Below are 25859 nucleotides of genomic sequence, written 5' to 3'. Positions count from 1 at the left end.
ACAGGTTTCGTTCGATGGATGATCACGCCTGTCTGTGTGCGGAAAAGGGCATGGCAACAAGTATGGTAACCAATAACTACGGCTTAAAGTTCTTATGTGACAGATCTCTTCATATCAAGTAACATAATGCTTAAAAAGGCACGTTATTAAAAATGAAGTATGGTTTGGCACGCGTACCTTTAGGGATTTTGTCGGCTCTCCCTCCTTTGACATCAATGACTGCTTGGCATCGGTATTTGATACCAGTACAACAATTGTGATAGTGAGCACCAGACTTTTAGTTGTCAACTTAGTTTTATTATTTATTAAAGAATATTTCTGAACTTCAAACAGCCGTCCATTTTTTTGTCCAGGGGAATCAGAACAATTGTTGATATAGTTGGAATGAGCATTTTACTTGAGATTGCTGTTAGTGGCCTCATGTTATCCGCAAATTTTATTAATATTAAATATCTTGATTTCCAAATGAGGTACATAACGACACCAGCCATGACACTAAATTTTTGCTCGTTATATATTTCCATATGTTGGTAAGGACTGTAGCATGTCTTCACTATTAGCACTGTGCTGACTTTATCTGTCTTCCTCACTATGTTTATTTTTCATTTTCACCCCTTCACAACTAATTTTATTAACAATAGGGCCCACATTGTTCGTGTCAGGCAGTGGTTAACAGCAATATGTATATTGACGATATGAAGCTGTCAAAAGAAGGGACTCCAGGTCTCAATTTTGCGTCATGCAATTTCCATTTGACTGTTGAAACAATCACGTGCTGCAAAAAACAAAGAAAGGCGGATTTTTTTTTTTTATTATTATTATTCACGTTTCTTTTCCTTCCGTAGCAAAATGTCACGACACCAGAAGACATCTAATGTTCACAATTTAAGGGACAATGAAAACACAAACATTAGTCCAACAAGCAATGCAGAAAACAGAGTGGTTATAGTTATTGAAGACACGCCACCTGGTTCACCCATTCCCGAAAGTAGTCAAGCAAAGGAAGATAACAGGGTGGTCATTACAATTGACGACACGCCACCTGGTTCGCCTATTCGTGAAAATACCCAAGGAGAGGAAGGTAAGAATAATACAAGTAACTATAAGAACCCAGATAAAGCATCAAGAAAAGTGACAGTCTCTATAGGTGATAGTACCACCAATCAAAGTGGTAATCCGCGTAACCGTAATACGGATACAAGAGTGGATTATAGAGCTGAGAATAGGGATCGTTTTTCTTGCCGAAGCCCATCCCCGCGCCGTCATCGTACACGGTACCCTTCAGGATACTATCGTCGATCACCTTCGCCCCATAACATGAATAGGTATGGTCATTCAAATTCATCAAGACGCCTCCGTCTTTCATTGTCTCCCCAACGACGAGGTCGCTCAAATCCACCAAGACGCCTTGTTCGTTCATCGTCTCCCAAACGCCGAAGTCCTTCACCTACAGTACGAATTCGTAAGCGTTTACCCTCTCCACTTCTCCGTGATTGTTTACGCGTAGCAAGACTTTGTAGTCAATCGAAACCAGAACGTAAACTCAAGTTATCGGAAAAACAAGACCGACAGAGTAGTAGGATTTATCCTTTTTGTTTTTTTTTTTTTTTTTTTTTTTTTTTTGATAACGTAATGATATCTGAAGCAATTAACCCTTTACTAAACCATATTGATACACATGCTTTATACTTTTTTTAGTACCAAATTCGCCAGTATCCAGCCAAAACCCCAGCATACCGCCACCCCAAGCAGAATCCAGTATGCCACCACTTAGGGTGCCTGTATCTAACCCAGAACCCGTCATGACAACACCTCAATCAGGACCCTATCGTTCATCATCTGCCATGCGCCACTCAGCATACGGTCGCTTCACTCCTAATTACATATCTATTATTAAATCGTTGGACGCTTTACCGATAAAGGTTATGGAAAACTTTGGACATATGAATAAGACATTACCAGCCGGTCAGGACACAACTCATTTCGAGGCTAAAGAAGGTGGACAAACAGGTATGACTGATAATACTTTAATTGAAACAGACAGGGATGATAATGTCATTGGTAAAGACATGTTAGCTATGAGGGAAAATACACCAGAAGCTGTAGAGGTGCCTACGCCAGTGACGACAGAGTCGTCTAAACCAGTACTTACAAAAACCACCAATCCAGCAGTCGCAGATAAAATTCTGCCAGTCGTATTGTGTACACCTAAACCAGTGGTAAGTATGTTTAGTTACCTACAGAACCATATTGACAGTAGAAATAAGGAATATGGGAATCAACCATCCCTTAAAAATAATGATATCAACAGCGGCAGCGGCAACGGGACAATAGCGCCAGCTTCTGTGCGATTTGTTGAAAAACACTCTGCTAGCGATGATTTGGGTGGTACCAGAAAGAAGGTGGCAAGACTGTTACCACCATGGAGAGTGAAGATGACAGATGATGGGGATATCTATTATTATAATCCCATCACAGGCGCAACTAGCCAAACAAGACCCTCATAAACATATAATCAATGTATAATAAACGTCATTTTCATAATTTTTAATACAAAAATAGCGCATGATCTATTCCTAGAAAAAAAAAAGACACAAGGTCTCTCATCTTCTTCTTTATTCAGGGGAATTAGGGAACGTTTGTCAATTACATTGATTGGTATGCTGATAGTAAACTACCGATCTTAAGTATATAATACACCTTTTCCTCTCTTTTCTTATTGAATTGTGATAGTTTTGTCTACAAAGCCATTAATGCGCACCTGGCACTCGACTCTGACAGCTGAGACTCAAATATTTGGGTGTGGATAATTTGTTTTCCACACCCGTATTTTTTTTAGCACTGATTGCATGTCCATATACACTTGAGTTTTGTATCCGAGCCAAATAACGTTGTTGAGGATATCATAGACATAATAATAAAGTTAATTGTCACATCACATTAAGGATGGATAATAAGTTAATCATGAATCACACATTACCCCGCTTGTTCTCACCCTACCGTTGAAGTCTGTACACAGGGCACAGCCCTGTGGCGAGTAAATATTTATTCTCCAAAAAGCAATACAATCGAATGGGCCTGGACTATAGAATATTAATAGATCCTGAGCACAAATATTACTCTTGTCATTGGATGTTATAACTGTTGATCCCTCTGACTAATATTTAAATACTCAGTATGGAAGGGCTAAATTTAAAGACATGTTGATTATTTACTATCACCAGGTCATTACATCATGATCCAATAAGGCGCTTAATATTCTCCCTAGAACTATCCCATTTCCTTATATAAATATTTATAGTTTTTTCCCATAGACCATCATACGTTTTTTAATTAATTTAATTTTTTCGTCCATAATAAAGTGGTATCCAAGTTCTGACAGTATCACTTTTGGTTTACTTTAATTTTTTTCTCCATGTACATAAAACAGCCACAACACCAGAAGATATCCGAAGAAAGGGCTAATGTCCACGAAACAAGGCATAATGAACGCGAAAACATTAGTCTAACAAGCAGTACTCATAACAGAGTGATTATAATTATTGACGACATGCCACCTGGTTCACCCATTCCCGAAAATACTCAAGCAGAGGAAGGTAAGAATAATACAAGTAACTATAAGAACCCGGATAAAGCATCAAGAATAGTGACAGTCTCTATAGGGGATAGTGCCACCAATCAAAGTGGTAATGATAACAAATACATCATACCCAGACAGTCAATATCTCCTGTCGCTCGCCAAATTGGTACCCACGGATTCAATACTTCCCCACCGCGTAACCAGGATAGGGATACAAGCTTAATTTATAGAGCTGAGAATAGGGATCGATGTCCTTGCCGTTATCGTAGACAGTCCCCTTCAACACACACTCTTTGATCACCAACATGAATAGGTCACCATCACCTTCCGATTACCCATATAATTCTCTTTATTACCCTTATCAGGGTCATTCACCCTCTTCGCTAAGCCGTAGTCGCTCGCCATTTCCAGTTTACCGTGGTCGATCACCCTCTCCGCTAAGCCGTAGTCGTTCATCTCCCTTACGCCGCGGTAGCTCATGTCGTATTTGGGTACGATTTACTTGAGAATAAACAAATAAATCGTATAAATAATAAAAACAGGAAATAAAAACATCCTTTGATGTTGAGTAACAGCATACACCTGTATGCTACTCCACAACTACTCCTACTATAAGTCTCAGTACTAACTTTTTGATTCGTCCAGAAAAAAGCTGATATCATCTAAATTCAAAGTACAAATACTGTAGCAAGGTCTACCGAAGGCATTTCAACTATAGTTACAACATCGTCTGCTCGTACAGAGTTTCATACTAAATTAGGAACAATCTATGACATGGATGTAATGATCGTTGATATTGATATAGCGCTATCACGGATTTAGATATAAAAAAGGGACAATCATATAACAATTGTGATATTGAGCACCAGACTTTTGGTTGTCAACTTAGTTTTAATGTTTATTAAGAATAATTCTTAAGTGATCTTAGACGATAAAATATATGGATAAAGCAAATAAATGTAAATCGATAATAATACAGCGAGAGATGAGAAAAGAATATAGTTCTTAGATTTAAAAGATTAAAGAGTTTACGACGGGTTTATGTAAGAAGATGCAGTGGTTATATTATTACAATAGACAACAAACAGCAACAAAAAGCGGAGCAAATACTACTTAGTATCAATTACAAGGTAAATCCCAATTTTAAATGAAGACAAAACTAAAGAATATTTATTTACAAGAAAGATCCTACCATGTGTAACAGCAAGCCATATTATTATTGGCTGAAAGATCATTCGTAAATATCTTTTGGCTGCACCTTAATGTCTTTCAATCCAGTTGGTCTCGCAGTGATACTTTGGGTATAATGTAAAGAGGTGACCAGCCTCGAATGTCACAGTCTCCAACATATTCTTCTGCGCCAAGAAATCAGGTTGCTGAGATAACAAGTACTCAGCACAGCAGCCAGGTTGAACAGCAGGGTCATGAACTGTACCAGAAGGGCATACCTTGCGCAGCGAAGCATTCTTGTCCAACAAGCCGCGCTCCCTCAACAAAATGAGCGTACCTCTGAAGACCTCACGTGCCTACAAGATATAATGAAATAATTGAAATTTAGATTTTCATGTCATGTATTAAGTTCAAATATTTACTCTTGGAAGCCTGTATTGATACAGGAGGTCTTGAACGGACACTGGTTGCTGCTTTGCCCTCCTGGTAGCAACAATCTTCTTTACGGCTTCCATATTCACCGTCTCGGTCCGGTACATGGGCTGGGCCTTCACTCGACCTTCCTTATCTGTAAAAGTGGTATCCCGAAACCTATACTTAGCCATATCTTTAAATTTAGGAATGATCATGGATTCGTTCTTCTCACGCTGACGAATGACTTTACAATCATTTGAATAAAAGATTGATTCGTCGTGAGTAACTAAAACCATCTTCTTTCCATTGTCCCTCAGGTCAGGTTGAACTGGATTAGCATTTTCATCATCCAATGTATAGGTTTCCATACGTTTGTGCCATTCCAACATTTGTTGGGCCCACTTAATTCGATATCTGACAACATCAGCACGCTCATGACCATCAAAGTACGTTTGATCCTTTCCTACATATATAAGCTGAAGTATTAGGATGTATGCCAAGTTTTTACATATTGTATTTACCAATTTTATAGTCAAATCCCCAAGCCTTCAGTTAGGTTAAAAGAGCGATGTTGGGCAAGAGATACTCTGGTTGAGAGGAAATGACATCGGCACCGGCCTCAACATCATTTTCCTACTCAAGTAACTCCGGGAGCACTTCCTGTCGTATATGCTGGCAAAGAGCAAGGAAATTTCGACGGACAGGGTCTTGGCTCCAAAGCCAAGCAACTCATCTTTCCTCCACATCAGGATCGCTGAGAATCGATTTTCTCTTCGCATGTTTACCTTGCTGATGACATGGAATATCACCAGTGATTATCCAAGCTTCAAACCACTTTCTGGCAGCACGATGACGGTAAGATTCGGAAGCTTGAGGCCAGTGCAAATCGACTGCAAGCTTTGTTGCTTCCACAAAAGTTTTTCCGTCTAAAAGATGCAACATAACTTTCTTTACAACAACATACTTCAGAAATTGTTTGATGCCTTCGTGGTGTTGATCGCTGGTGACATTACCGGAAATAACGGTCTTTGATTCCAAAATGGGCAAAGACGCACGAATCCTTTCCAGAGTTGCTTCATCGGGTCTTCTCGGCTTCTCGAGTTTCTCTACCTGAGGTGGTGTAGCAACCTGTTGAACCACGGGGAAAAAGTGGTTGATCGAATGACAGCCTACAGCTGCCTTGGCTGCAGCAGATCTCTTTCTGCTGAGCGTCTCTCTTGCAGGAACAAGTTTACGTTTATACTTCTGCTGTCCTGTTTCTTCGGTTGCCTTACTCCAGGAAATGGGGAAAGCTTCGGCATTGACTTGAACAACGTCAGGTGTAGGCACGTCAAAGATTTCAGTCTCAATGACATTCTCTTCATTAGCCTTGTTAGCAGCTGCTGCGATTCTTGCCATTTGAATAGCTTTAGCCCTTCTTCCAATGTTAATTCTTTTTCTTGATTTAGCCATAATTTGAATATTGATATGTACGGATTTATAAGAGTAATTCGAGAAAGAGTTATTACAAGGTACACAAATAAATCAAAGTTTGTTTTAAACTCAAAATTCCTACAGGTCATTTTTAAAGCTCCCATAAAGTAGTACGTTCAAAAATTGTAAGCCTTTTTGATGTATTTTATAATTTCAAAGAAAGTTACATCGATCATTCCTCTTTAAATAATCAAATACTCCATGTTGTAGACCAGCTTAGTTAATGCATTAAATTTCTTATATCTTTTTGGTGATTTACAGGGTTGATCAAATTTGGCCTCAGACATTGATTTAATACCGTTCAAAACATGGGCCTTCGGTAGCCCGTAACAACGCCAATTCGCGGAAATCGAGAAGTAAATTGCATGCTGTTTTTTTTTGGTTCATTTTGCATTTTGAGCTTTTGTCCAGACTTAGTTTGCACTTCTGCGTTATTGCCAAAGGTTCGTTTTAAATTTTATCACTATTGGAGCAACAAAAAATACTGGAATGTTCGATGCAACTTTGCTGGCTTTGTACTGATAATATTTAAGTTACAAATCTGTGGAACAAAATCTTAAAGCACAAACATATTTGAGCAATACTAATCTTGTTATTTTAATAGGAAGTGTAACATATCAATGCAATTATGTATAAGAAAGGCAAGTATCGAGTAATCAAGGCGGATCCTTGTAAATATATAAAAGGTTTATTAACATAATTTATGTTGGTATAATAAAAAAAAAATGAAAAGTGTGCTGATGATGGTACACATGCATATCTAGGGAAGAGTTATCACATTCGAAAACATTGTGAGATTGGTCGCTTCGGTATGTCACAACAATTTAGAACTTACCATTGTCACGTATGGAACAAAGTTCCTACAAAACATCCAATTAAATAGTTAAATGGGTTTCCACACCGCTTTACTTCGCGTAACATTGCCATCGGCGGTCAATCAGGATCCTCGGGTTAAATTCTAAAAGCACAAATAAATAAAAAAGATTTCAAAGTATTATTGTCTTATTTACCGTTGATTTAGGCTACCCCAATCGCAAAGAAACATAAAACTGTCGAATACAACTATCCACTGAAAGTGTTTTCATTGTATTCTAGGATACTTCAGGATTACCCATCAAACAAACTCCATCCAGTTTGTTGATACAGCTAGTTGGCTCCTTCACACCTGAGAAAGGCAGTTTTCAGCTATAAAGCAAGCAAGCAGTCTCCCGAAAGTTGCTCAGGACGCCATGATCATCCTGGCGGTTCAATGGAGAACCACAACAATGTAGCATCAAGTACCACCACATTTGAGTCGGTCCTATGAATTTGCTTGTAAAAGTTTTAGACCTCTGAATTCAATTCATAAATACAAATAAAGTTGATTTTTTTTTTACCTCTGGGCTAAGCATGTACCATTGGAAAAGATACAAATAACTGTCGAATACAACTATCCACTGAAAGTGTTTTCATTGTATTCTAGGATACTTCAGGATTACCCATCAAACAAACTCCATCCAGTTTGTTGATACAGCTAGTTGTATCCTTCACACCTGAGAAAGGCAGTTTTCAGCTATAAAGCAAGCAAGCAGTCTCCCGAAAGTTGCTCAGGACGCCATGATCATCCTGGCGGTTCAATGGAGAACCACAACAATGTAGCATCAAGTACCACCACATTTGAGTCGGTCCTATGAATTTGCTTGTAAAAGTTTTAGACCTCTGAATTCAATTCATAAATACAAATAAAGTTGATTTTTTTTTGTTTTTACCTCTGGGCTAAGCATGTACCATTCGAAAAGATACAAATAACTGTCGAATACAACTATCCACTGAAAGTGTTTTCATTGTATTCTAGGATACTTCAGGATTACCCATCAAACAAACTCCATCCAGTTTGTTGATACAGCTAGTTGTATCCTTCACACCTGAGAAAGGCAGTTTTCAGCTATAAAGCAAGCAAGCAGTCTCCCGAAAGTTGCTCAGGACGCCATGATCATCCTGGCGGTTCAATGGAGAACCACAACAATGTAGCATCAAGTACCACCACATTTGAGTCGGTCCTATGAATTTGCTTGTAAAAGTTTTAGACCTCTGAATTCAATTCATAAATACAAATAAAGTTGATTTTTTTTTTTACCTCTGGGCTAAGCATGTACCATTCGAAAAGATACAAATAACTGTCGAATACAACTATCCACTAAAAGTGTTTTCATTGTATTCTAGGATACTTCAGGATTACCCATCAAACAAACTCCATCCAGTTTGTTGATACAGCTAGTTGTATCCTTCACACCTGAGAAAGGCAGTTTTCAGCTATAAAGCAAGCAAGCAATCTCCCGAAAGTTGCTCAGGACGCCATGATCATCCTGGCGGTTCAATGGAGAACCACAACAATGTAGCATCAAGTACCACCACATTTGAGTCGGTCCTATGAATATGCTTGTAAAAGTTTTAGACCTCTGAATTCAATTCATAAATACAAATAAAGTTGATTTTTTTTTACCTCTGGGCTAAGCATGTACCATTGGAAAAGATACAAATAACTGTCGAATACAACTATCCACTGAAAGTGTTTTCATTGTATTCTAGGATACTTCAGGATTACCCATCAAACAAACTCCATCCAGTTTGTTGATACAGCTAGTTGTATCCTTCACACCTGAGAAAGGCAGTTTTCAGCTATAAAGCAAGCAAGCAGTCTCCCGAAAGTTGCTCAGGACGCCATGATCATCCTGGCGGTTCAATGGAGAACCACAACAATGTAGCATCAAGTACCACCACATTGGAGTCGGTCATACGAATATGCTTGTAAAAGTTTTAGACCTCTGAATTCAATTCATAAATACAAATAAAGTTGATTTTTTTTTTACCTCTGGGCTAAGCATGTACCATTCGAAAAGATACAAATAACTGTCGAATACAACTATCCACTGAAAGTGTTTTCATTGTATTCTAGGATACTTCAGGATTACCCATCAAACAAACTCCATCCAGTTTGTTGATACAGCTAGTTGTATCCTTCACACCTGAGAAAGGCAGTTTTCAGCTATAAAGCAAGCAAGCAGTCTCCCGAAAGTTGCTCAGGACGCCATGATCATCCTGGCGGTTCAATGGAGAACCACAACAATGTAGCATCAAGTACCACCACATTGGAGTCGGTCATACGAATATGCTTGTAAAAGTTTTAGACCTCTGAATTCAATTCATAAATACAAATAAAGTTGATTTTTTTTTTTACCTCTGGGCTAAGCATGTACCATTGGAAAAGATACAAATAACTGTCGAATACAACTATCCACTGAAAGTGTTTTCATTGTATTCTAGGATACTTCAGGATTACCCATCAAACAAACTCCATCCAGTTTGTTGATACAGCTAGTTGTATCCTTCACACCTGAGAAAGGCAGTTTTCAGCTATAAAGCAAGCAAGCAATCTCCCGAAAGTTGCTCAGGACGCCATGATCATCCTGGCGGTTCAATGGAGAACCACAACAATGTAGCATCAAGTACCACCACATTTGAGTCGGTCCTATGAATTTGCTTGTAAAAGTTTTAGACCTCTGAATTCAATTCATAAATACAAATAAAGTTGATTTTTTTTTGTTTTTACCTCTGGGCTAAGCATGTACCATTCGAAAAGATACAAATAACTGTCGAATACAACTATCCACTGAAAGTGTTTTCATTGTATTCTAGGATACTTCAGGATTACCCATCAAACAAACTCCATCCAGTTTGTTGATACAGCTAGTTGTATCCTTCACACCTGAGAAAGGCAGTTTTCAGCTATAAAGCAAGCAAGCAGTCTCCCGAAAGTTGCTCAGGACGCCATGATCATCCTGGCGGTTCAATGGAGAACCACAACAATGTAGCATCAAGTACCACCACATTGGAGTCGGTCATACGAATATGCTTGTAAAAGTTTTAGACCTCTGAATTCAATTCATAAATACAAATAAAGTTGATTTTTTTTTTTACCTCTGGGCTAAGCATGTACCATTCGAAAAGATACAAATAACTGTCGAATACAACTATCCACTAAAAGTGTTTTCATTGTATTCTAGGATACTTCAGGATTACCCATCAAACAAACTCCATCCAGTTTGTTGATACAGCTAGTTGTATCCTTCACACCTGAGAAAGGCAGTTTTCAGCTATAAAGCAAGCAAGCAATCTCCCGAAAGTTGCTCAGGACGCCATGATCATCCTGGCGGTTCAATGGAGAACCACAACAATGTAGCATCAAGTACCACCACATTTGAGTCGGTCCTATGAATATGCTTGTAAAAGTTTTAGACCTCTGAATTCAATTCATAAATACAAATAAAGTTGATTTTTTTTTTTACCTCTGGGCTAAGCATGTACCATTCGAAAAGATACAAATAACTGTCGAATACAACTATCCACTGAAAGTGTTTTCATTGTATTCTAGGATACTTCAGGATTACCCATCAAACAAACTCCATCCAGTTTGTTGATACAGCTAGTTGTATCCTTCACACCTGAGAAAGGCAGTTTTCAGCTATAAAGCAAGCAAGCAGTCTCCCGAAAGTTGCTCAGGACGCCATGATCATCCTGGCGGTTCAATGGAGAACCACAACAATGTAGCATCAAGTACCACCACATTTGAGTCGGTCCTATGAATATGCTTGTAAAAGTTTTAGACCTCTGAATTCAATTCATAAATACAAATAAAGTTGATTTTTTTTTGTTTTTACCTCTGGGCTAAGCATGTACCATTCGAAAAGATACAAATAACTGTCGAATACAACTATCCACTAAAAGTGTTTTCATTGTATTCTAGGATACTTCAGGATTACCCATCAAACAAACTCCATCCAGTTTGCTGATACAGCTAGTTGTCTCCTTCACACCTGAGAAAGGCAGTTTTCAGCTATAAAGCAAGCAAGCAGTCTCCCGAAAGTTGCTCAGGACGCCATGATCATCCTGGTGGTTCAATGGAGAACCACAACAATGTAGCATCAAGTACCACCACATTGGAGTCGGTCCTACGAATATGCTTGTAAAAGTTTTAGACCTTTGAATTCAATTCATAAATACAAATAAAGATGTTGTTTTTTTACCTCTGGGCTAAGCATGTACCATTCGAAAAGATACAAATAACTGTCGAATATAACTATCCACTGAAAGTGTTTTCATTGTATTTTAGGATACTTCAGGATTACCCATCAAACAAACTCCATCCAGTTTGCTGATACAGCTAGTAGTATCCTTCACACCTGATAAAGGCAGTTTTCAGCTATAAAGCAAGGAAGCAATATCCCAAAAGTAGCTCAGGACGCTTGATCATCCTGGTGGTTTATTGAAGAACCATACTGCAGACGCTACAGTCATTGCAAAAGTTAAAAAAAAATACTTCCCTGTTGTGAGTCGAAGATGACATCAGTTAACTATTCGGTGTTCGAATACTAGCCAATCATCTGATACACTACCGGAAAGTAAGTTGTAGGTGCTAAAATTGAATGCTAGTGAGTAGATGTACTGATCTTCTCTTGTTAAAATTTTCTACGTATATTCACCAAATAACATATAAAACCTGATGTATCAAAGATAACTGTAGCTGCTTATGAAGTTTAATACGTCTTTCTAATTTGTATGCTGCATAGATGCGGAGCACTTCACTGTTGGGCATTTTTTTTTTTTTTTTTTTTTTTTGTATAAATCCTAATTTTATTTAAGATTCAATAAAAGTCGCACTTCACAATGAGAGGAATGCAGTGATAGTAAAATGATATAATAAGGGATGAGTTAAAATGCGAAGAAAAACAAAGAAAATTAAATGGTAAGAAAATTGGCTGAATTCACGTTGTGCTGGTTGATATAGGTGTGAGCGATACCAATGATAATGCAGACGACCTGATCCGGGATAAAAGGTGTGGAATCAAAAATGAAACTCCAGTAATGTTTCCAAATACCTTCAAGAATAGAGCCAAAAAGAAAAATTGGGGTGGTTCGAAGATGGGGAAGTTGAACGTGTATATACTGGATAGGACCTCAGACGGTTTAAGTAAATATAAGGCAGGTAATTGCGGATATAGACATGTGAAGGTTCGTTTCCAAATCTGCCAATCACGCTGACAAGAGACAAACATATGCTCGGGGTAATGAGAGTTTGTAGAGCATAACGGGCAGAGAGGAGAGTTTACTAGCTGTGGGAGATATCTATGCATGGTGAGGGTCGTATTAACCTTATTATGCAGAATTTGGAACCAGATTTTTTTAGTACGAAAGTTCAACCGACTACGCCAAAAAGCTTTCCAAGTAGAACCGGTGTAGCGTAACTCGCTGAGGAGTGCGGTGGACCGTTTCCTCCCGGAAGGACTTGGTTGAAATTTGATTGATTAATAAAGTGTATCGAAAAAAGTCAGTCAATAGTTCAGTTTCAATCGACCCGAACAGGTGATTGCTGGGTGTCAATAGTCGCAAAGCAAACGGAAACAGTTGGGCTAAATCGAGCAGAAGACTTTGATGAAAGCGAGATCCGAGAATGGGATAATTTTTCTTTGGATCTTGATGAGCGCGCCGAATTAAATGGGAGTGAGTACTGTCGAAAGTGTAGAAGTGTTTTATTTGAACCTTATTGTATACTTTGGTTTTTAAGGGACATTGATCACTGGATGTAGACCAAATATCGTTAATTGGAAGCCCTAAAACCACCGCTATTGGTAATTGAAATTCTGGATGATTATGTGAATCAGGAAGAGTATTGATGCAGCTAATGATAGAACGTATATGTGAGAAGAGATTTAATTTCGAGCGTATTGATTTTGTACTAAAATCGCACTATTTAACATATAAAATCGCATATAAAACCATTCCATCGATCCTTGATCGACAGGTACATAATATCATAACACTCATAAAAAATAATAGCATAAAAAATATCCTGAGTTATACATTTAACAACCCAGGGTTACTAGATGTTCCAATAGAAGATCCCATTTCGAATTATAGATTGGCTACACTGATAAGGCTCATCAGTCATTGGTAAATACAGCCAATAACACCAAGTGAACACAAACTAGCCCATAATTTTACCTACGCTTTAAATAACTATGAATACTCCCCTTTCTTTCGGGATTCACTTTTAATCCAATTAAGATTTCTTCCTCGTGGCAAAAAGGGAGGTGACTGAGATTTAAACGGATAATTTTAGCATCGTCGTCTAAAGCTGGTGTAGACAGAATACACGGAAATGTCTAGACCTCCACAATAAAAATAAAAAACAAAAAAACGTATTTTTTTGTGATTACGTAACGGGAGTTTTCTTTTTATTCTGGGCAATTTTTCCAAAATACGTTTTTTTAAACAAATAAAATGACAGCCAAGTTTCTCGAAGAAAAAGACACTTTCGAAACCGCAGAGGAGTTTCTTGATGCTTGCTATCTCGCAGCTACCAATCTTGGATTCCAAGTTTACGTTAAGGACAGTTCACCACTTGGACGTAATGGTTTGACCCCTTACTACCAATTAGCCTGTGTTTTTGGTAACAAAAATAAGAGGAATGCAAACATCTCGGAAGAAGCACGCAAGAGATTGACATTGACCAACTCGAAGAACTGCCCTTTTATGATCCGGGCCATTCTTCCAAAAAAGGGTAACAAGTGGGTTGTAAAGAAGTGTGTTGCTATCCACACCCATGACATGCTTGTAGGTGACGAGAAAATTTGTTTGGTGAAGAACAGAAAGCTTAGTCCAGCTCAGAAACAAACAGCATTGGAGCATCTTGCTACAGGAACAAAAATATCAGCCATTGTTTCTGTAGTCAATAAAATGGATTATCCTAAAAAGGTCATTGCCAAAGATCTCACGAATATGCGTACTAAGTTAAGAAGAGCTTTGAACGAAGGGGAAAATCAAGAGAATTTAAACCCTTTTATTCGACAAATGGAATTAAGGGGATATACTGTCACTGCTCGTCATGATGAAATCAACCGTTTGGTCAGTCTTTTTTTTTCATACAAAACAGCAGTAGAGAACGTAAAGAGGTGCCCGGAAGTTCTCATGGTGGATGCGACCTACACAACCAATGCTTTTGGATACCCCCTTATCAATGCCATTGGTGTGAACAATGTCAGTGTCGGAAAAAAGAATGGGCTAATGAATTATTCTATTGCTTTGTGTTGGGTTGCAGATGAAACCAAAGAAACGTACAAGTGGTTTTTTAAAACCTTGAACAACCAGGTAATGTTACTATATTTTATTACACATACAAGAAGGATCTAACATCAAATATTCACATCACATCATTTTATCATTGGACTCTTAATAATTTATATTTTACGCTATTATTTTATTTTTTCATTTAAATATAAAATTGTATATTCATCATAATTATTATTGTGTATCCATTCACTATATCAAATTATTATAATCAAAAGGTTTATGATAAAGCAGGCACTTTACCAGAAGTTGTAATAACAGATAGAGCAGCCAGTGTCAGAGGAGCTCTTGACTTGGTTTTTCCCAATGTCAACAAAATGATTTGCGTGTGGCATTTAATTGTTCAAAATCTTAAAACAGCAGCCAGAAAGCTATTTGCTACCGCTGAAGATTGCGAGGATTTTGAAAAACTCTTTTGGAGACTTCACCAGAGTAAGACCGTAGAGGAAAGCGTTAGCAACGTTACTACAATCAAGAGGACAATCGAAAAGTTGGGCTTGGGCCAAAAAGTTTTATCTTTTGTCGAAGAAATAGACAAGGAAGGTAGATTCTGAATTCGTCCGTACACAGACGAATTTTCGCATATGGGAAACTACACGACAAGCCCAGTCGAAAGTGCTCATGCAGCTTTGAAATGGAACAAAAAGCAAATGGGAAATGCAGCTTGTAGGCAGCGTTTGAAAACCTTGACCAGGTTCTTGTGGGTCAAGAAATGAAATCGGTGATGACAAGGGCATACTCGAAGACTAGATGCGACCCTTTCTTAATGAACAATGATATATACAGGCATATCATTTATGTTGTTAGTCAGTACTGCATCGAGAAAATACGAGAACAAGTTGAGCTATTCAACAAGGAAGCCAGTGAAAAGAAATACAGTGCCTGCACACATATATTTCAAGCAACGATGAAAATCTCATGTCGACACAAGATATTCCATGCAGAATATGAATCTCTAATTGACAATGACGACATGCAATGTATGGTGGTGCGTAAGGATATTGCAATCCAGCTAGAGTGGATTGATCGTCGTTGGTTTATTAAGGACACTGAGCCAGTTTCCAATGCTGAAGAGTCAGATCAACTCGAATCAACAATTTCTGTTGGTATGTGTTTTAACTACTTGGTTATAAATACAAGATAACTGACTTTTGTATCATAATAGATCAGTATAAAGCAGGCACAGACTGGTATACTGCTTTATACAATTTGGATAAAGCGTTTGAAGCAATCCCATTCGATTATATGAAGAAAGAAAAACTAGACTCAATAATTAAATTGACTGAGTCCATCAACAATATTTCAGAAATGAAATTATTGCAACCAATGGCCAAAAAATGTGGATTTCCAAACTCGCGTAAGTTAAATATGTACAATGATACAAGACAACTATTCACAATTATTTTTAGAGAAAACCTCAAAGACTGGGAGAATACTGTCTCAGGGCGAGAATACCGAGTTGAGGATTAAGGAAGACATTCGTGCGATAAAAAAGCAAGAAACCCTTAAAAAGGTCAGAACAACGATAGCTATGAGAGCTGCAAAGGCCGTCTTGTTAGAACAGAAAAAAAAAACAAAAAAGCAACCCGTGGAATTTACAAACCTGTCTCCGATAAGTCCATTAAGAGTATGGTAAAAGATGGTGTTCCTAGTTTTATGATAGAGCACATTGACGGTGTTATTGACGTTGGAAAGGATGGAAACTGTGGGTTTCGTGTCATAGCAATCGCTTTAGGTAGAAATGAAGACGACTGCTATGACATCAGAAGAGAGCTTCTGATGCATCTTGAGAAGAAAAAAGCCTTTTTTTTTTGAAGTATACCTTCGCTAGTAACGACGAAGAGTGCATGATGTTTGTGAAAAGAGTAACTTTGGATATCGATGGTCCTTTCCTTGAAGACAACTGGATGGAAATGCCCCAATCAGGTATATATCGTACCATTGAGATTCTTTATTAAACAAGAAACCCTAATTATTTCGAATAGGAATGATTATTTCTGATTTGTACGAACGTCCAGTTCATTTCTTTTCGGCAAAGGGTTGTAGGTCTTTTATTCCAGACTATCCACAAAACAAAAACAAGGCAATTTCACTTGTGTTGTTGGGTGGACATTACTTGAGTCTAAATTTGAAGCCTGATTGTCCTTTACCTAAGTTAAATGTAAACGATCATTATCGGGATCGTATCAACCAAGTTTTCCCAACAAAATGCTACTGGGTACAACTTTTCCAAGACAGAATAAAGAAATTCAAAGATTTAAAAACCATAGCAGATGGACACATTGAAAAGACAACAGAATATGTAGACCTGATAGACAACGAGGAAGTAGATATCAATCACCAAAAATCCGCGTATAGAAGCGATGTAAAAAAAACTACTCAAAAACAAGAGATAACCCAAAAAAGCAAAAAGCAAAAAACAAAAAACCCAAAAACAAGAAAAAACCCAAATAACCCAAATAACCCAAAAACAAGAAATAATTCAAAAAAACCAAAAACAAAATATAAACCAACAAAACCAAAAAATATAGAAAATACAAAAGACACCGAAAAAATAACAATTAGAATACCTGCAAAAGAAACCGAAAAAATAACAATTAGAATACCTACAAAAAACATGAAAAGAAAAGGGCTTACCCAACTTACTCTCAACAAACCTAAAAGAATCAAGACTGACTTCCAACCTATGTTAGATTCAACAAAAAAACAAATCGAAAGCTTCCATACGATACTTAACAAAATGAAAAAAATGAACGACGAGTCAAAAACACTTTGTCCTATTTGCTCAGACAAAATTTGCTCAGTTGAAACTTTAGATAACAATCCATACACAGAGCGCATCAAAATCCATGCAGAAAAAATGACGTTTATTGCATTCAATAGCGATCTTTCAAAAAGGCAAGCAAACACAATTGAATCTGAAATACCAACAGATCGTTCATACATGGAAGATCACCAAGAACTACTTAATAAACTAGATGAGGCAAGAACGTCATGTGAAGAAGTCGGCCGAAGTATTTGTCTCGATCACAAGATTGCAAGCTTCGAGCCTCTCATTCAAAAATACAAATGTTATAATCACATCAAAACCTTAAAAAAGCGTGTAAAATTTTTGCTTGTTGGCACTGATCTCATACCAAGTATGCTTGATCAGTCATTCATCAGTGATTTTCAAGTTAGAGCCACTCAACTAGAATCAGAAGGAAGCACAAAGCACAACAAGTTTGAAGCACAATCAAGTTCTGACCGTATGTTTAATTTTTGATATTTTCTTAAAACAGGCATTAACTTATTACATTTTTCAATTTGTAGTCTGGTTACTACGGTCCACGCGGAAAAGAAATCATTGGGAATGTAATCAGCAAACAATTAAACAAAGACAACTTCAAAGGATCTGCCGCTTCTATAAATTCTTCCTTAAGCTTCTCATGCTTCTATTTCGCTGTTGTCTTTCCAGAAATTTGTGTCAGACTTATTTCTTCAGACCAAGGCGTTACCAAAGCTGAAGCATTATCCATAATGTTGGCGACATCTGAACTAGGCGAAATAATCAATAACACAATTGACAAGTAGACTTCAACCCAACTATTTAAATAAACAAATATATATATATTATCTCAATAAAAACAACATCTTTCTTACTTCATTGCAACTTATTTGGTTCAGAAAAAAATACGGAGGTCTAGACATTTCCATAAAGTAGTACGTTCAAAAATTGTAAGCCTTTTTGATGTATTTTATAATTTCAAAGAAAGTTACATCGATCATTCCTCTTTAAATAATCAAATACTCCATGTTGTAGACCAGCTTAGTTAATGCATTAAATTTCTTATATCTTTTTGGTGATTTACAGGGTTGATCAAATTTGGCCTCAGACATTGATTTAATACCGTTCAAAACATGGGCCTTCGGTAGCCCGTAACAACGCCAATTCGCGGAAATCGAGAAGTAAATTGCATGCTGTTTTTTTTTGGTTCATTTTGCATTTTGAGCTTTTGTCCAGACTTAGTTTGCACTTCTGCGTTATTGCCAAAGGTTCGTTTTAAATTTTATCACTATTGGAGCAACAAAAAATACTGGAATGTTCGATGCAACTTTGCTGGCTTTGTACTGATAATATTTAAGTTACAAATCTGTGGAACAAAATCTTAAAGCACAAACATATTTGAGCAATACTAATCTTGTTATTTTAATAGGAAGTGTAACATATCAATGCAATTATGTATAAGAAAGGCAAGTATCGAGTAATCAAGGCGGATCCTTGTAAATATATAAAAGGTTTATTAACATAATTTATGTTGGTATAATAAAAAAAAAATGAAAAGTGTGCTGATGATGGTACACATGCATATCTAGGGAAGAGTTATCACATTCGAAAACATTGTGAGATTGGTCGCTTCGGTATGTCACAACAATTTAGAACTTACCATTGTCACGTATGGAACAAAGTTCCTACAAAACATCCAATTAAATAGTTAAATGGGTTTCCACACCGCTTTACTTCGCGTAACATTGCCATCGGCGGTCAATCAGGATCCTCGGGTTAAATTCTAAAAGCACAAATAAATAAAAAAGATTTCAAAGTATTATTGTCTTATTTACCGTTGATTTAGGCTACCCCAATCGCAAAGAAACATAAAACTGTCGAATACAACTATCCACTGAAAGTGTTTTCATTGTATTCTAGGATACTTCAGGATTACCCATCAAACAAACTCCATCCAGTTTGTTGATACAGCTAGTTGTATCCTTCACACCTGAGAAAGGCAGTTTTCAGCTATAAAGCAAGCAAGCAGTCTCCCGAAAGTTGCTCAGGACGCCATGATCATCCTGGCGGTTCAATGGAGAACCACAACAATGTAGCATCAAGTACCACCACATTGGAGTCGGTCATACGAATATGCTTGTAAAAGTTTTAGACCTCTGAATTCAATTCATAAATACAAATAAAGTTGATTTTTTTTTTTACCTCTGGGCTAAGCATGTACCATTCGAAAAGATACAAATAACTGTCGAATACAACTATCCACTGAAAGTGTTTTCATTGTATTCTAGGATACTTCAGGATTACCCATCAAACAAACTCCATCCAGTTTGTTGATACAGCTAGTTGTCTCCTTCACACCTGAGAAAGGCAGTTTTCAGCTATAAAGCAAGCAAGCAGTCTCCCGAAAGTTGCTCAGGACGCCATGATCATCCTGGCGGTTCAATGGAGAACCACAACAATGTAGCATCAAGTACCACCACATTTGAGTTGGTCCTATGAATATGCTTGTAAAAGTTTTAGACCTCTGAATTCAATTCATAAATACAAATAAAGTTGATTTTTTTTTGTTTTTACCTCTGGGCTAAGCATGTACCATTCGAAAAGATACAAATAACTGTCGAATACAACTATCCACTAAAAGTGTTTTCATTGTATTCTAGGATACTTCAGGATTACCCATCAAACAAACTCCATCCAGTTTGTTGATACAGCTAGTTGTCTCCTTCACACCTGAGAAAGGCAGTTTTCAGCTATAAAGCAAGCAAGCAGTCTCCCGAAAGTTGCTCAGGACGCCATGATCATCCTGGCGGTTCAATGGAGAACCACAACAATGTAGCATCAAGTACCACCACATTTGAGTTGGTCCTATGAATATGCTTGTAAAAGTTTTAGACCTCTGAATTCAATTCATAAATACAAATAAAGTTGATTTTTTTTTGTTTTTACCTCTGGGCTAAGCATGTACCATTCGAAAAGATACAAATAACTGTCGAATACAACTATCCACTAAAAGTGTTTTCATTGTATTCTAGGATACTTCAGGATTACCCATCAAACAAACTCCATCCAGTTTGTTGATACAGCTAGTTGTCTCCTTCACACCTGAGAAAGGCAGTTTTCAGCTATAAAGCAAGCAAGCAGTCTCCCGAAAGTTGCTCAGGACGCCATGATCATCCTGGCGGTTCAATGGAGAACCACAACAATATAGCATCAAGTACCACCACATTTGAGTCGGTCCTATGAATATGCTTGTAAAAGTTTTAGACCTCTGAATTCAATTCATAAATACAAATAAAGTGGATTTTTTTTTTACCTCTGGGCTAAGCATGTACCATTGGAAAAGATACAAATAACTGTCGAATACAACTATCCACTGAAAGTGTTTTCATTGTATTCTAGGATACTTCAGGATTACCCATCAAACAAACTCCATCCAGTTTGCTGATACAGCTAGTTGTATCCTTCACACCTGAGAAAGGCAGTTTTCAGCTATAAAGCAAGCAAGCAGTCTCCCGAAAGTTGCTCAGGACGCCATGATCATCCTGGCGGTTCAATGGAGAACCACAACAATGTAGCATCAAATACCACCACATTTGAGTCGTTCCTTCGAATATGTTTGTAAAAGTTTTAGACTTCTGAATCCAATTTATAAATGCAAATAAAGTTGATTTCTTTACCTTTGGGCTAAGCATGTACTCTTCGAAAAGACACAAATAGCTGTCGAATATAACTATCCACCAAAAGTGTTTTCATTGTATTCTAGGATACTTCAGGATTACCCATCAAACAAACTCCATTCAGTTTGCTGATACTTCTAAATGTATTCTTCACATCTGATAAAGGCAGTTCTCAGCTACAAAGCAAGCAAGCAATTTCCCAAAAGTTGCTCAGGACGCCTGATCATCCTTGAGGTTCAATGGAGAACCACACTGCAGACGCAAAAGTTAAAAAAAAAATGTTTCATCAGGCTGTATTTATCATAGGTTGTTTATACTAGTGTTGCAGCCAATCAAGCAGCAGCATAAACGCCAACATAAACCACATATATTTTCCAGAAAATATAGCATTAACTCAAAATTCTCATTACCAATTACACGGAAGAGTTTACAATCTGTTACAAAATTATCGATGGCATTAATTTTCTCAATTTTATTGACAAGTAAAAGCTTTGTAATTAATTAGGTACGGCCATAAGACTCTGGTCGATACAATATGCTAGAAATGGCATAAAAAGCTATATCCGTGGTTCCATGGTTACAATAAGCCAGGATTTTGAAAAGAAAGAGGATCACATGATCCTAATGATTAACTTCCTTTTGGACATCAAAATATGAATTTCATTTTTGTTGAGAGAGAAAAGTTGGGAAGCACAAATTAATTGCAGGCTCGCTGGGAAAAAACAGTCAGCGTATTAACATTACTTAAAGGTGAGCATGACATGGTATGCAATGATCCTGACAACAGCCAACAAGTCTCTTTGTCTTCATTAAAATGTCGAAGATATCTAAATTAACTTTGATATCGACGTCAAGAACCTTGCTAGCCCAAAGCATCCGTTTGTTACTACGCCTGAGAGTGATTATTAAAAGTTTTATGTTTTATCTGTGCATTATAAATGTGTGGGGGGCTATTAAGTGTGTTTGAGATAGTATATCATTTTATATTTCACAAGTAAGCGATATGTCAATATTAGAAGGCACATATCTTTTTAAAGCCAAAATTAACGCCCATCCTTTGTTTTTCTTTTTATCCCTTCGCTGAAATAATAATACAACCAGATAATATTTTATTATTGAATGAGAATACATGATTACTTGGATCGCTTTACAACGGCCGCAACAAGTGCAGCACCTACAGCTACAACACCACTGACAATAGCTAATCCAATGACACCCTCTATACCGTATATAAGTAACTGTCATGTGTCTCCCCCCCAAAAAAAAAGTTGGATGTTTACCTGTGGATACTTTTTCATCAATCATTTGTTTTAAACTTGTTGCTTGATCATTACGTGGTTCCAGCTTTAATAACTGATCATTAAATCGTCTTGCTTCTGAGTAATTTTTGATTTTAAAATTGCCAATGGCTAAAAAGTAAAGACACTCTCTTCTTCTCTCTGGTGCGTCCGTGTAGATTTCTGTTTGTGTGTGTGTGTTTTAGTTTTTTTTTTGTTGTTGCTGTTATGCAGCAGTTTACATGATTAGTTTAAATGCTAACCTGTAAGTAATTTGATACCGAGTTCAATATGGTCTGATTTGCTAGACTTAATTAATCCCCATGCATAATTGAATTTGGTTTGAATCGTCACATATTCTCCTTCCTTGATGTATTGGCGTCGAAGTACCTGAATGCACAGAGTTTTCATTTTTAATTACGAAAAGGGAATACTTTTATTGTCCTGTAGTTCCTTACCTCGAGTTCAGCAGCACTGAGAGGAATCTCGGCATCTTGTAATAATGGGGAATCAGACTTCATTTTATGGTATAGTGAAGAGGGAAAATAAAAAAGAAATAAAAATGTTTTTTGTTTTTTATTATTCGCCCCGGATGACGTATTTTATGAAGCTAAAAAAAAAAAAAAATGCATGAAACTTGTTCCTGCCTTAAAAATTAAGGAGTTGAGAATGGCCTAAACCATGGTGGTGGTGAATGACGGTTTTCGGTGATGAATCATTTTGGTCGTGGCGTGACTCCAATGCTCCCTAAAATCTTACTGCAGGGAGATTTCTTTGGGCTGATTTTCCCTGTCAAATTAATAATATTCAGCCTGCTTTCTGCTGCGGTTTATATATATTTATAATATCGACAAATCTTTTTTTTTTTTTTAACCGTCTTTTTTTTTTCTCTCATTAAAATTTCCCCATTTTTACTAAAGAAGATAAAATGCGATACGCACCTTGTACACATTGTGGCTCAGTCATTGTTTTTGACGCTAACCAACCCTTGTGTGGAAGTTGCGCTCTCTTCATGGAAGAGGAGCAGGTAATGAAGGGAAAAAGAAGGAGGTGTTTATGGGATGAGAAAATTAACTCTAAATAGACAGAGCAACTTGAGTATTTACAATCAGTGAGAGAAGAAAATGAAGATTGGGGATCCGAAGCTGATCTTGCCGAAGCTGATTTATTTGAAGAAGAAATGCGACAACAAATGGAAGAAGACGATCAAATGTTGTATGCGGATAGGTTAAGGGGTAATACCACGAGTGACGGGCTTTTCCGAAGGATTTACACAGCTGAAAGTTTACAACAAGAAGAAGAAGAGGAATTATATGAAAATGATCAGGATGACTTTGATTTTGATATGAGCTATGACGATAATATTCAGGCCATTCGTGATGGTCTATCCACCAGGCGTTTTGAATTAGCGCTGGATCGTTCCGCTTTAGCCCAACGCTTGCTCAGGTAACATTTTTACTCATCTCCTTCTCTACCCTTACTAACTTCTGATCAATAGAATATTTGTCAATGAAGACGGACTTGATACTGAAAGGTTAAAAAATAATATATTATTTTGGGGAGTCAATAATAGTAACCTGATGTTCTTTTTTAGCCAGGCCAAAGGCGCTACTGAATCTGACATTGCAACTTTAAAAACACGCACCTCCAGTATGAACGAGCAAGGTACATTAGTTTATTTATAGTTTAAACAAACATTTACATCTCTTTTTAGAATGTGCTATTTGCACAGAACACTTTAACAACCTAGAGTTGACACAGTTACCATGCAAGCATGAGTATCATTCTGAATGCATTCATCATTGGTTAAAGTTGAACGCTTCTTGTCCCATGTGGTAACTATATAAACACCCCCACCCCCTATTCTTATATCTTGTCATCTAAACATATGATTTTTATTTTGGCAGCCGGCAATCTATATCAACTTCATCGCAACAAGTGCAGGAAGAACCTGATCTTATCATCTTGAGCAGAGAAACGGCCACTTACATGCAACAAACGAACTCTCCTTCGTCTTTTATGGACGATGTCGATTAACTCAATCGACTCACACAACAAAAAGGGGACCGGAGACCTTTCAAATTATTATTTTTTCCCACTCTATGTGTGTTACCTTCCCATTTATACGCAAAAAGATATCCCGTCATAGAGCCGATTTTTTCGCAATAACAATAAAAAGGTTAAATAAACTCCCAATGCTTTAAATCACTATAATCCACATGAAAGTGTTGTTAAACACTTTTTATCTCACTTTTGGTTTCATCCTGATCTGGCTGAAACACTCATCTAAGTTTATCGGCGCTTGTACACAATGACCTTGTACGCCACCATATAGTGCACGCAGTTATAACATCTCCGTTGTCCTTAAGACTGTAAAACAAGAATACCTATACAATCAAAAACAATGCAATAGCTATGGATGAATACACTTCTTCTGACTACTCAATCGTTACTCCTTTACCCTTGCGCTCGTTTGATCTTAACCGTTGGTAGACATATAAGGGTAAGGTACAGACGAGACGCTAAAAATAAGCTGGAAATCAGTCAGACATACCATATGTTTACTGTAACTAATCTATATCTTGCTTAAAGAGATAAAATACATTGACCTCTTGGGATCCCGTAAGGTATCCGATCCTGCATTACAACTTACGCCTAAAAGACCCAGTATTTACATTATAGGTAAAGGCTCAAACATCATGGGTGCTTAAATAAGCAATTAAATCATCCTGACATACGTAATCTCTTGTTTATTAATCTATAAATAAAACCCGTTTACTGATTAAATAAACACTTACATCATCCTGATGTAAGCCAGCTCTAGGATTAGCCTATAAATGAAAATCGTTCACACACTTTTTTTTCTTTCACTCTTCTTTTCATTTCTTTATACATACATAGATAAACATAACACTATCTTTTTAAAGAAAAGTAACGGATATTATGAAAAGGTTGGTTAATAGCTATTTTTAATTTTTTCAGAAACGCTAACGTATCACATCTTTGTTTTTTTAAAAAAAAGAGATGTATTCCAATTTTTGATTTATCATGGCTAAGGTTAATCTTCGGTATATGATAAAGACCTCTTCGTTATCCTTTGTGGGCTTTGTAATCCTCTGGCTTACAATTTCAACCGTGGTTGGGCAGAAAATTGAGGTGATCGTCGTTAGCACAAGGCTATGTGATCCGCTAATAAAAGCAAGTTTCGTAAGTATTAAACAATCACATGACTCTAAAAAAGACACAGAAAAATTTAAAAAAGACGTAGGTGTATCCAACAAGAATACATGATGAAGACCTCTTCGTTATCCTTTGTGGGCTTTGTAATCCTCTGGCTT

At 37.2% G+C, this 25859-nt stretch overlaps 7 protein-coding genes across 7 annotated transcripts; 5 read left to right on the top strand and 2 right to left on the bottom strand.

Moving 5' to 3' along the window:
* The first annotated feature begins 825 nt into the window (after positions 1-825).
* Positions 826-2612, top strand: EV154DRAFT_519913 (uncharacterized protein). The gene is made up of 3 exons (XM_051602770.1): positions 826-1081; positions 1148-1576; positions 1699-2612. The coding sequence occupies exons 1-3, from the start codon at positions 850-852 to the stop codon at positions 2505-2507; spliced, it is 1470 nt and encodes a 489-aa protein (XP_051454170.1). The 5' UTR covers positions 826-849; the 3' UTR covers positions 2508-2612.
* A 712-nt stretch (positions 2613-3324) lies between these two features.
* EV154DRAFT_330345 (uncharacterized protein) lies at positions 3325-3967 on the top strand. The gene has a single exon (XM_051594989.1). It carries the CDS (start codon positions 3416-3418, stop codon positions 3875-3877), a length of 462 nt encoding a protein of 153 aa, XP_051454169.1. The 5' UTR covers positions 3325-3415; the 3' UTR covers positions 3878-3967.
* Positions 3968-7818: 3851 nt separating this feature from the next.
* On the bottom strand, positions 7819-12269 carry EV154DRAFT_484741 (uncharacterized protein; the record flags this gene model as incomplete). The annotated part of the gene is made up of 14 exons (XM_051598685.1): positions 7819-7968; positions 8014-8073; positions 8386-8445; positions 8754-8813; positions 9120-9179; positions 9487-9546; positions 9855-9914; positions 10227-10286; positions 10595-10654; positions 10963-11022; positions 11335-11394; positions 11701-11760; positions 12029-12142; positions 12174-12269. 14 exons carry the CDS (start codon positions 12267-12269, stop codon positions 7819-7821), a joined length of 1020 nt encoding a protein of 339 aa, XP_051454168.1.
* A 3189-nt stretch (positions 12270-15458) lies between these two features.
* EV154DRAFT_519893 (uncharacterized protein) lies at positions 15459-16582 on the top strand. Its single transcript, XM_051602769.1, has 3 exons — positions 15459-15906; positions 15966-16157; positions 16210-16582. Exons 1-3 carry the CDS (start codon positions 15513-15515, stop codon positions 16434-16436), a joined length of 813 nt encoding a protein of 270 aa, XP_051454167.1. The 5' UTR covers positions 15459-15512; the 3' UTR covers positions 16437-16582.
* Positions 16583-21001: 4419 nt separating this feature from the next.
* Positions 21002-21901, top strand: EV154DRAFT_554362 (uncharacterized protein; the record flags this gene model as incomplete). The annotated part of the gene is made up of 3 exons (XM_051605186.1): positions 21002-21510; positions 21551-21726; positions 21750-21901. Exons 1-3 carry the CDS (start codon positions 21386-21388, stop codon positions 21899-21901), a joined length of 453 nt encoding a protein of 150 aa, XP_051454166.1. The 5' UTR covers positions 21002-21385.
* A 204-nt stretch (positions 21902-22105) lies between these two features.
* On the bottom strand, positions 22106-23124 carry EV154DRAFT_519883 (uncharacterized protein). The gene is made up of 4 exons (XM_051602768.1): positions 22980-23124; positions 22785-22911; positions 22525-22704; positions 22106-22463 (listed from the first exon to the last, which is right to left on the bottom strand). Exons 1-4 carry the CDS (start codon positions 23040-23042, stop codon positions 22378-22380), a joined length of 456 nt encoding a protein of 151 aa, XP_051454165.1. The 5' UTR covers positions 23043-23124; the 3' UTR covers positions 22106-22377.
* Positions 23049-24740, top strand: EV154DRAFT_519879 (uncharacterized protein). Its single transcript, XM_051602767.1, has 6 exons — positions 23049-23548; positions 23606-23967; positions 24020-24055; positions 24116-24186; positions 24236-24356; positions 24429-24740. The coding sequence occupies exons 1-6, from the start codon at positions 23450-23452 to the stop codon at positions 24556-24558; spliced, it is 819 nt and encodes a 272-aa protein (XP_051454164.1). The 5' UTR covers positions 23049-23449; the 3' UTR covers positions 24559-24740.
* Positions 24741-25859: the final 1119 nt, after the last annotated feature.

This window comes from Mucor mucedo, assembly GCF_025094135.1.
Source record: "Mucor mucedo strain NRRL 3635 chromosome Unknown EV154scaffold_99, whole genome shotgun sequence".
Taxonomy (NCBI): Eukaryota; Fungi; Mucoromycota; class Mucoromycetes; order Mucorales; family Mucoraceae; genus Mucor; species Mucor mucedo.
Note: the sequence above shows the minus strand (reverse complement) of the source record. Positions and strands in the feature narration are given on the sequence as shown.

What these genes read in the sequence shown, in the direction of transcription:
- EV154DRAFT_519883 (XM_051602768.1), bottom strand. Translation starts at nt 23,042, where the DNA reads ATGAAGTCTGATTCCCCATTATTACAAGATGCCGAGATTCCTCTCAGT. An exon ending in TCAGTGCTGCTGAACTCGAG is followed by an intron (nt 22,912 to 22,979) that starts GTAAGGAACTAC and finishes CTGTGCATTCAG; the next exon opens with GTACTTCGACGCCAATACAT. An exon ending in TGATGAAAAAGTATCCACAG is followed by an intron (nt 22,464 to 22,524) that starts GTAAACATCCAA and finishes TATACGGTATAG; the next exon opens with AGGGTGTCATTGGATTAGCT.
- EV154DRAFT_519913 (XM_051602770.1), top strand. Translation starts at nt 850, where the DNA reads ATGTCACGACACCAGAAGACATCTAATGTTCACAATTTAAGGGACAAT. An exon ending in AAATACCCAAGGAGAGGAAG is followed by an intron (nt 1,082 to 1,147) that starts GTAAGAATAATA and finishes CAGTCTCTATAG; the next exon opens with GTGATAGTACCACCAATCAA. An exon ending in AAAACAAGACCGACAGAGTA is followed by an intron (nt 1,577 to 1,698) that starts GTAGGATTTATC and finishes TACTTTTTTTAG; the next exon opens with TACCAAATTCGCCAGTATCC.
- EV154DRAFT_519893 (XM_051602769.1), top strand. Translation starts at nt 15,513, where the DNA reads ATGAAATCGGTGATGACAAGGGCATACTCGAAGACTAGATGCGACCCT. An exon ending in CGAATCAACAATTTCTGTTG is followed by an intron (nt 15,907 to 15,965) that starts GTATGTGTTTTA and finishes GTATCATAATAG; the next exon opens with ATCAGTATAAAGCAGGCACA. An exon ending in ATGTGGATTTCCAAACTCGC is followed by an intron (nt 16,158 to 16,209) that starts GTAAGTTAAATA and finishes AATTATTTTTAG; the next exon opens with AGAAAACCTCAAAGACTGGG.
- EV154DRAFT_330345 (XM_051594989.1), top strand. Translation starts at nt 3,416, where the DNA reads ATGTACATAAAACAGCCACAACACCAGAAGATATCCGAAGAAAGGGCT.
- EV154DRAFT_519879 (XM_051602767.1), top strand. Translation starts at nt 23,450, where the DNA reads ATGCGATACGCACCTTGTACACATTGTGGCTCAGTCATTGTTTTTGAC. An exon ending in TCTTCATGGAAGAGGAGCAG is followed by an intron (nt 23,549 to 23,605) that starts GTAATGAAGGGA and finishes AACTCTAAATAG; the next exon opens with ACAGAGCAACTTGAGTATTT. An exon ending in AACGCTTCTTGTCCCATGTG is followed by an intron (nt 24,357 to 24,428) that starts GTAACTATATAA and finishes TTATTTTGGCAG; the next exon opens with CCGGCAATCTATATCAACTT.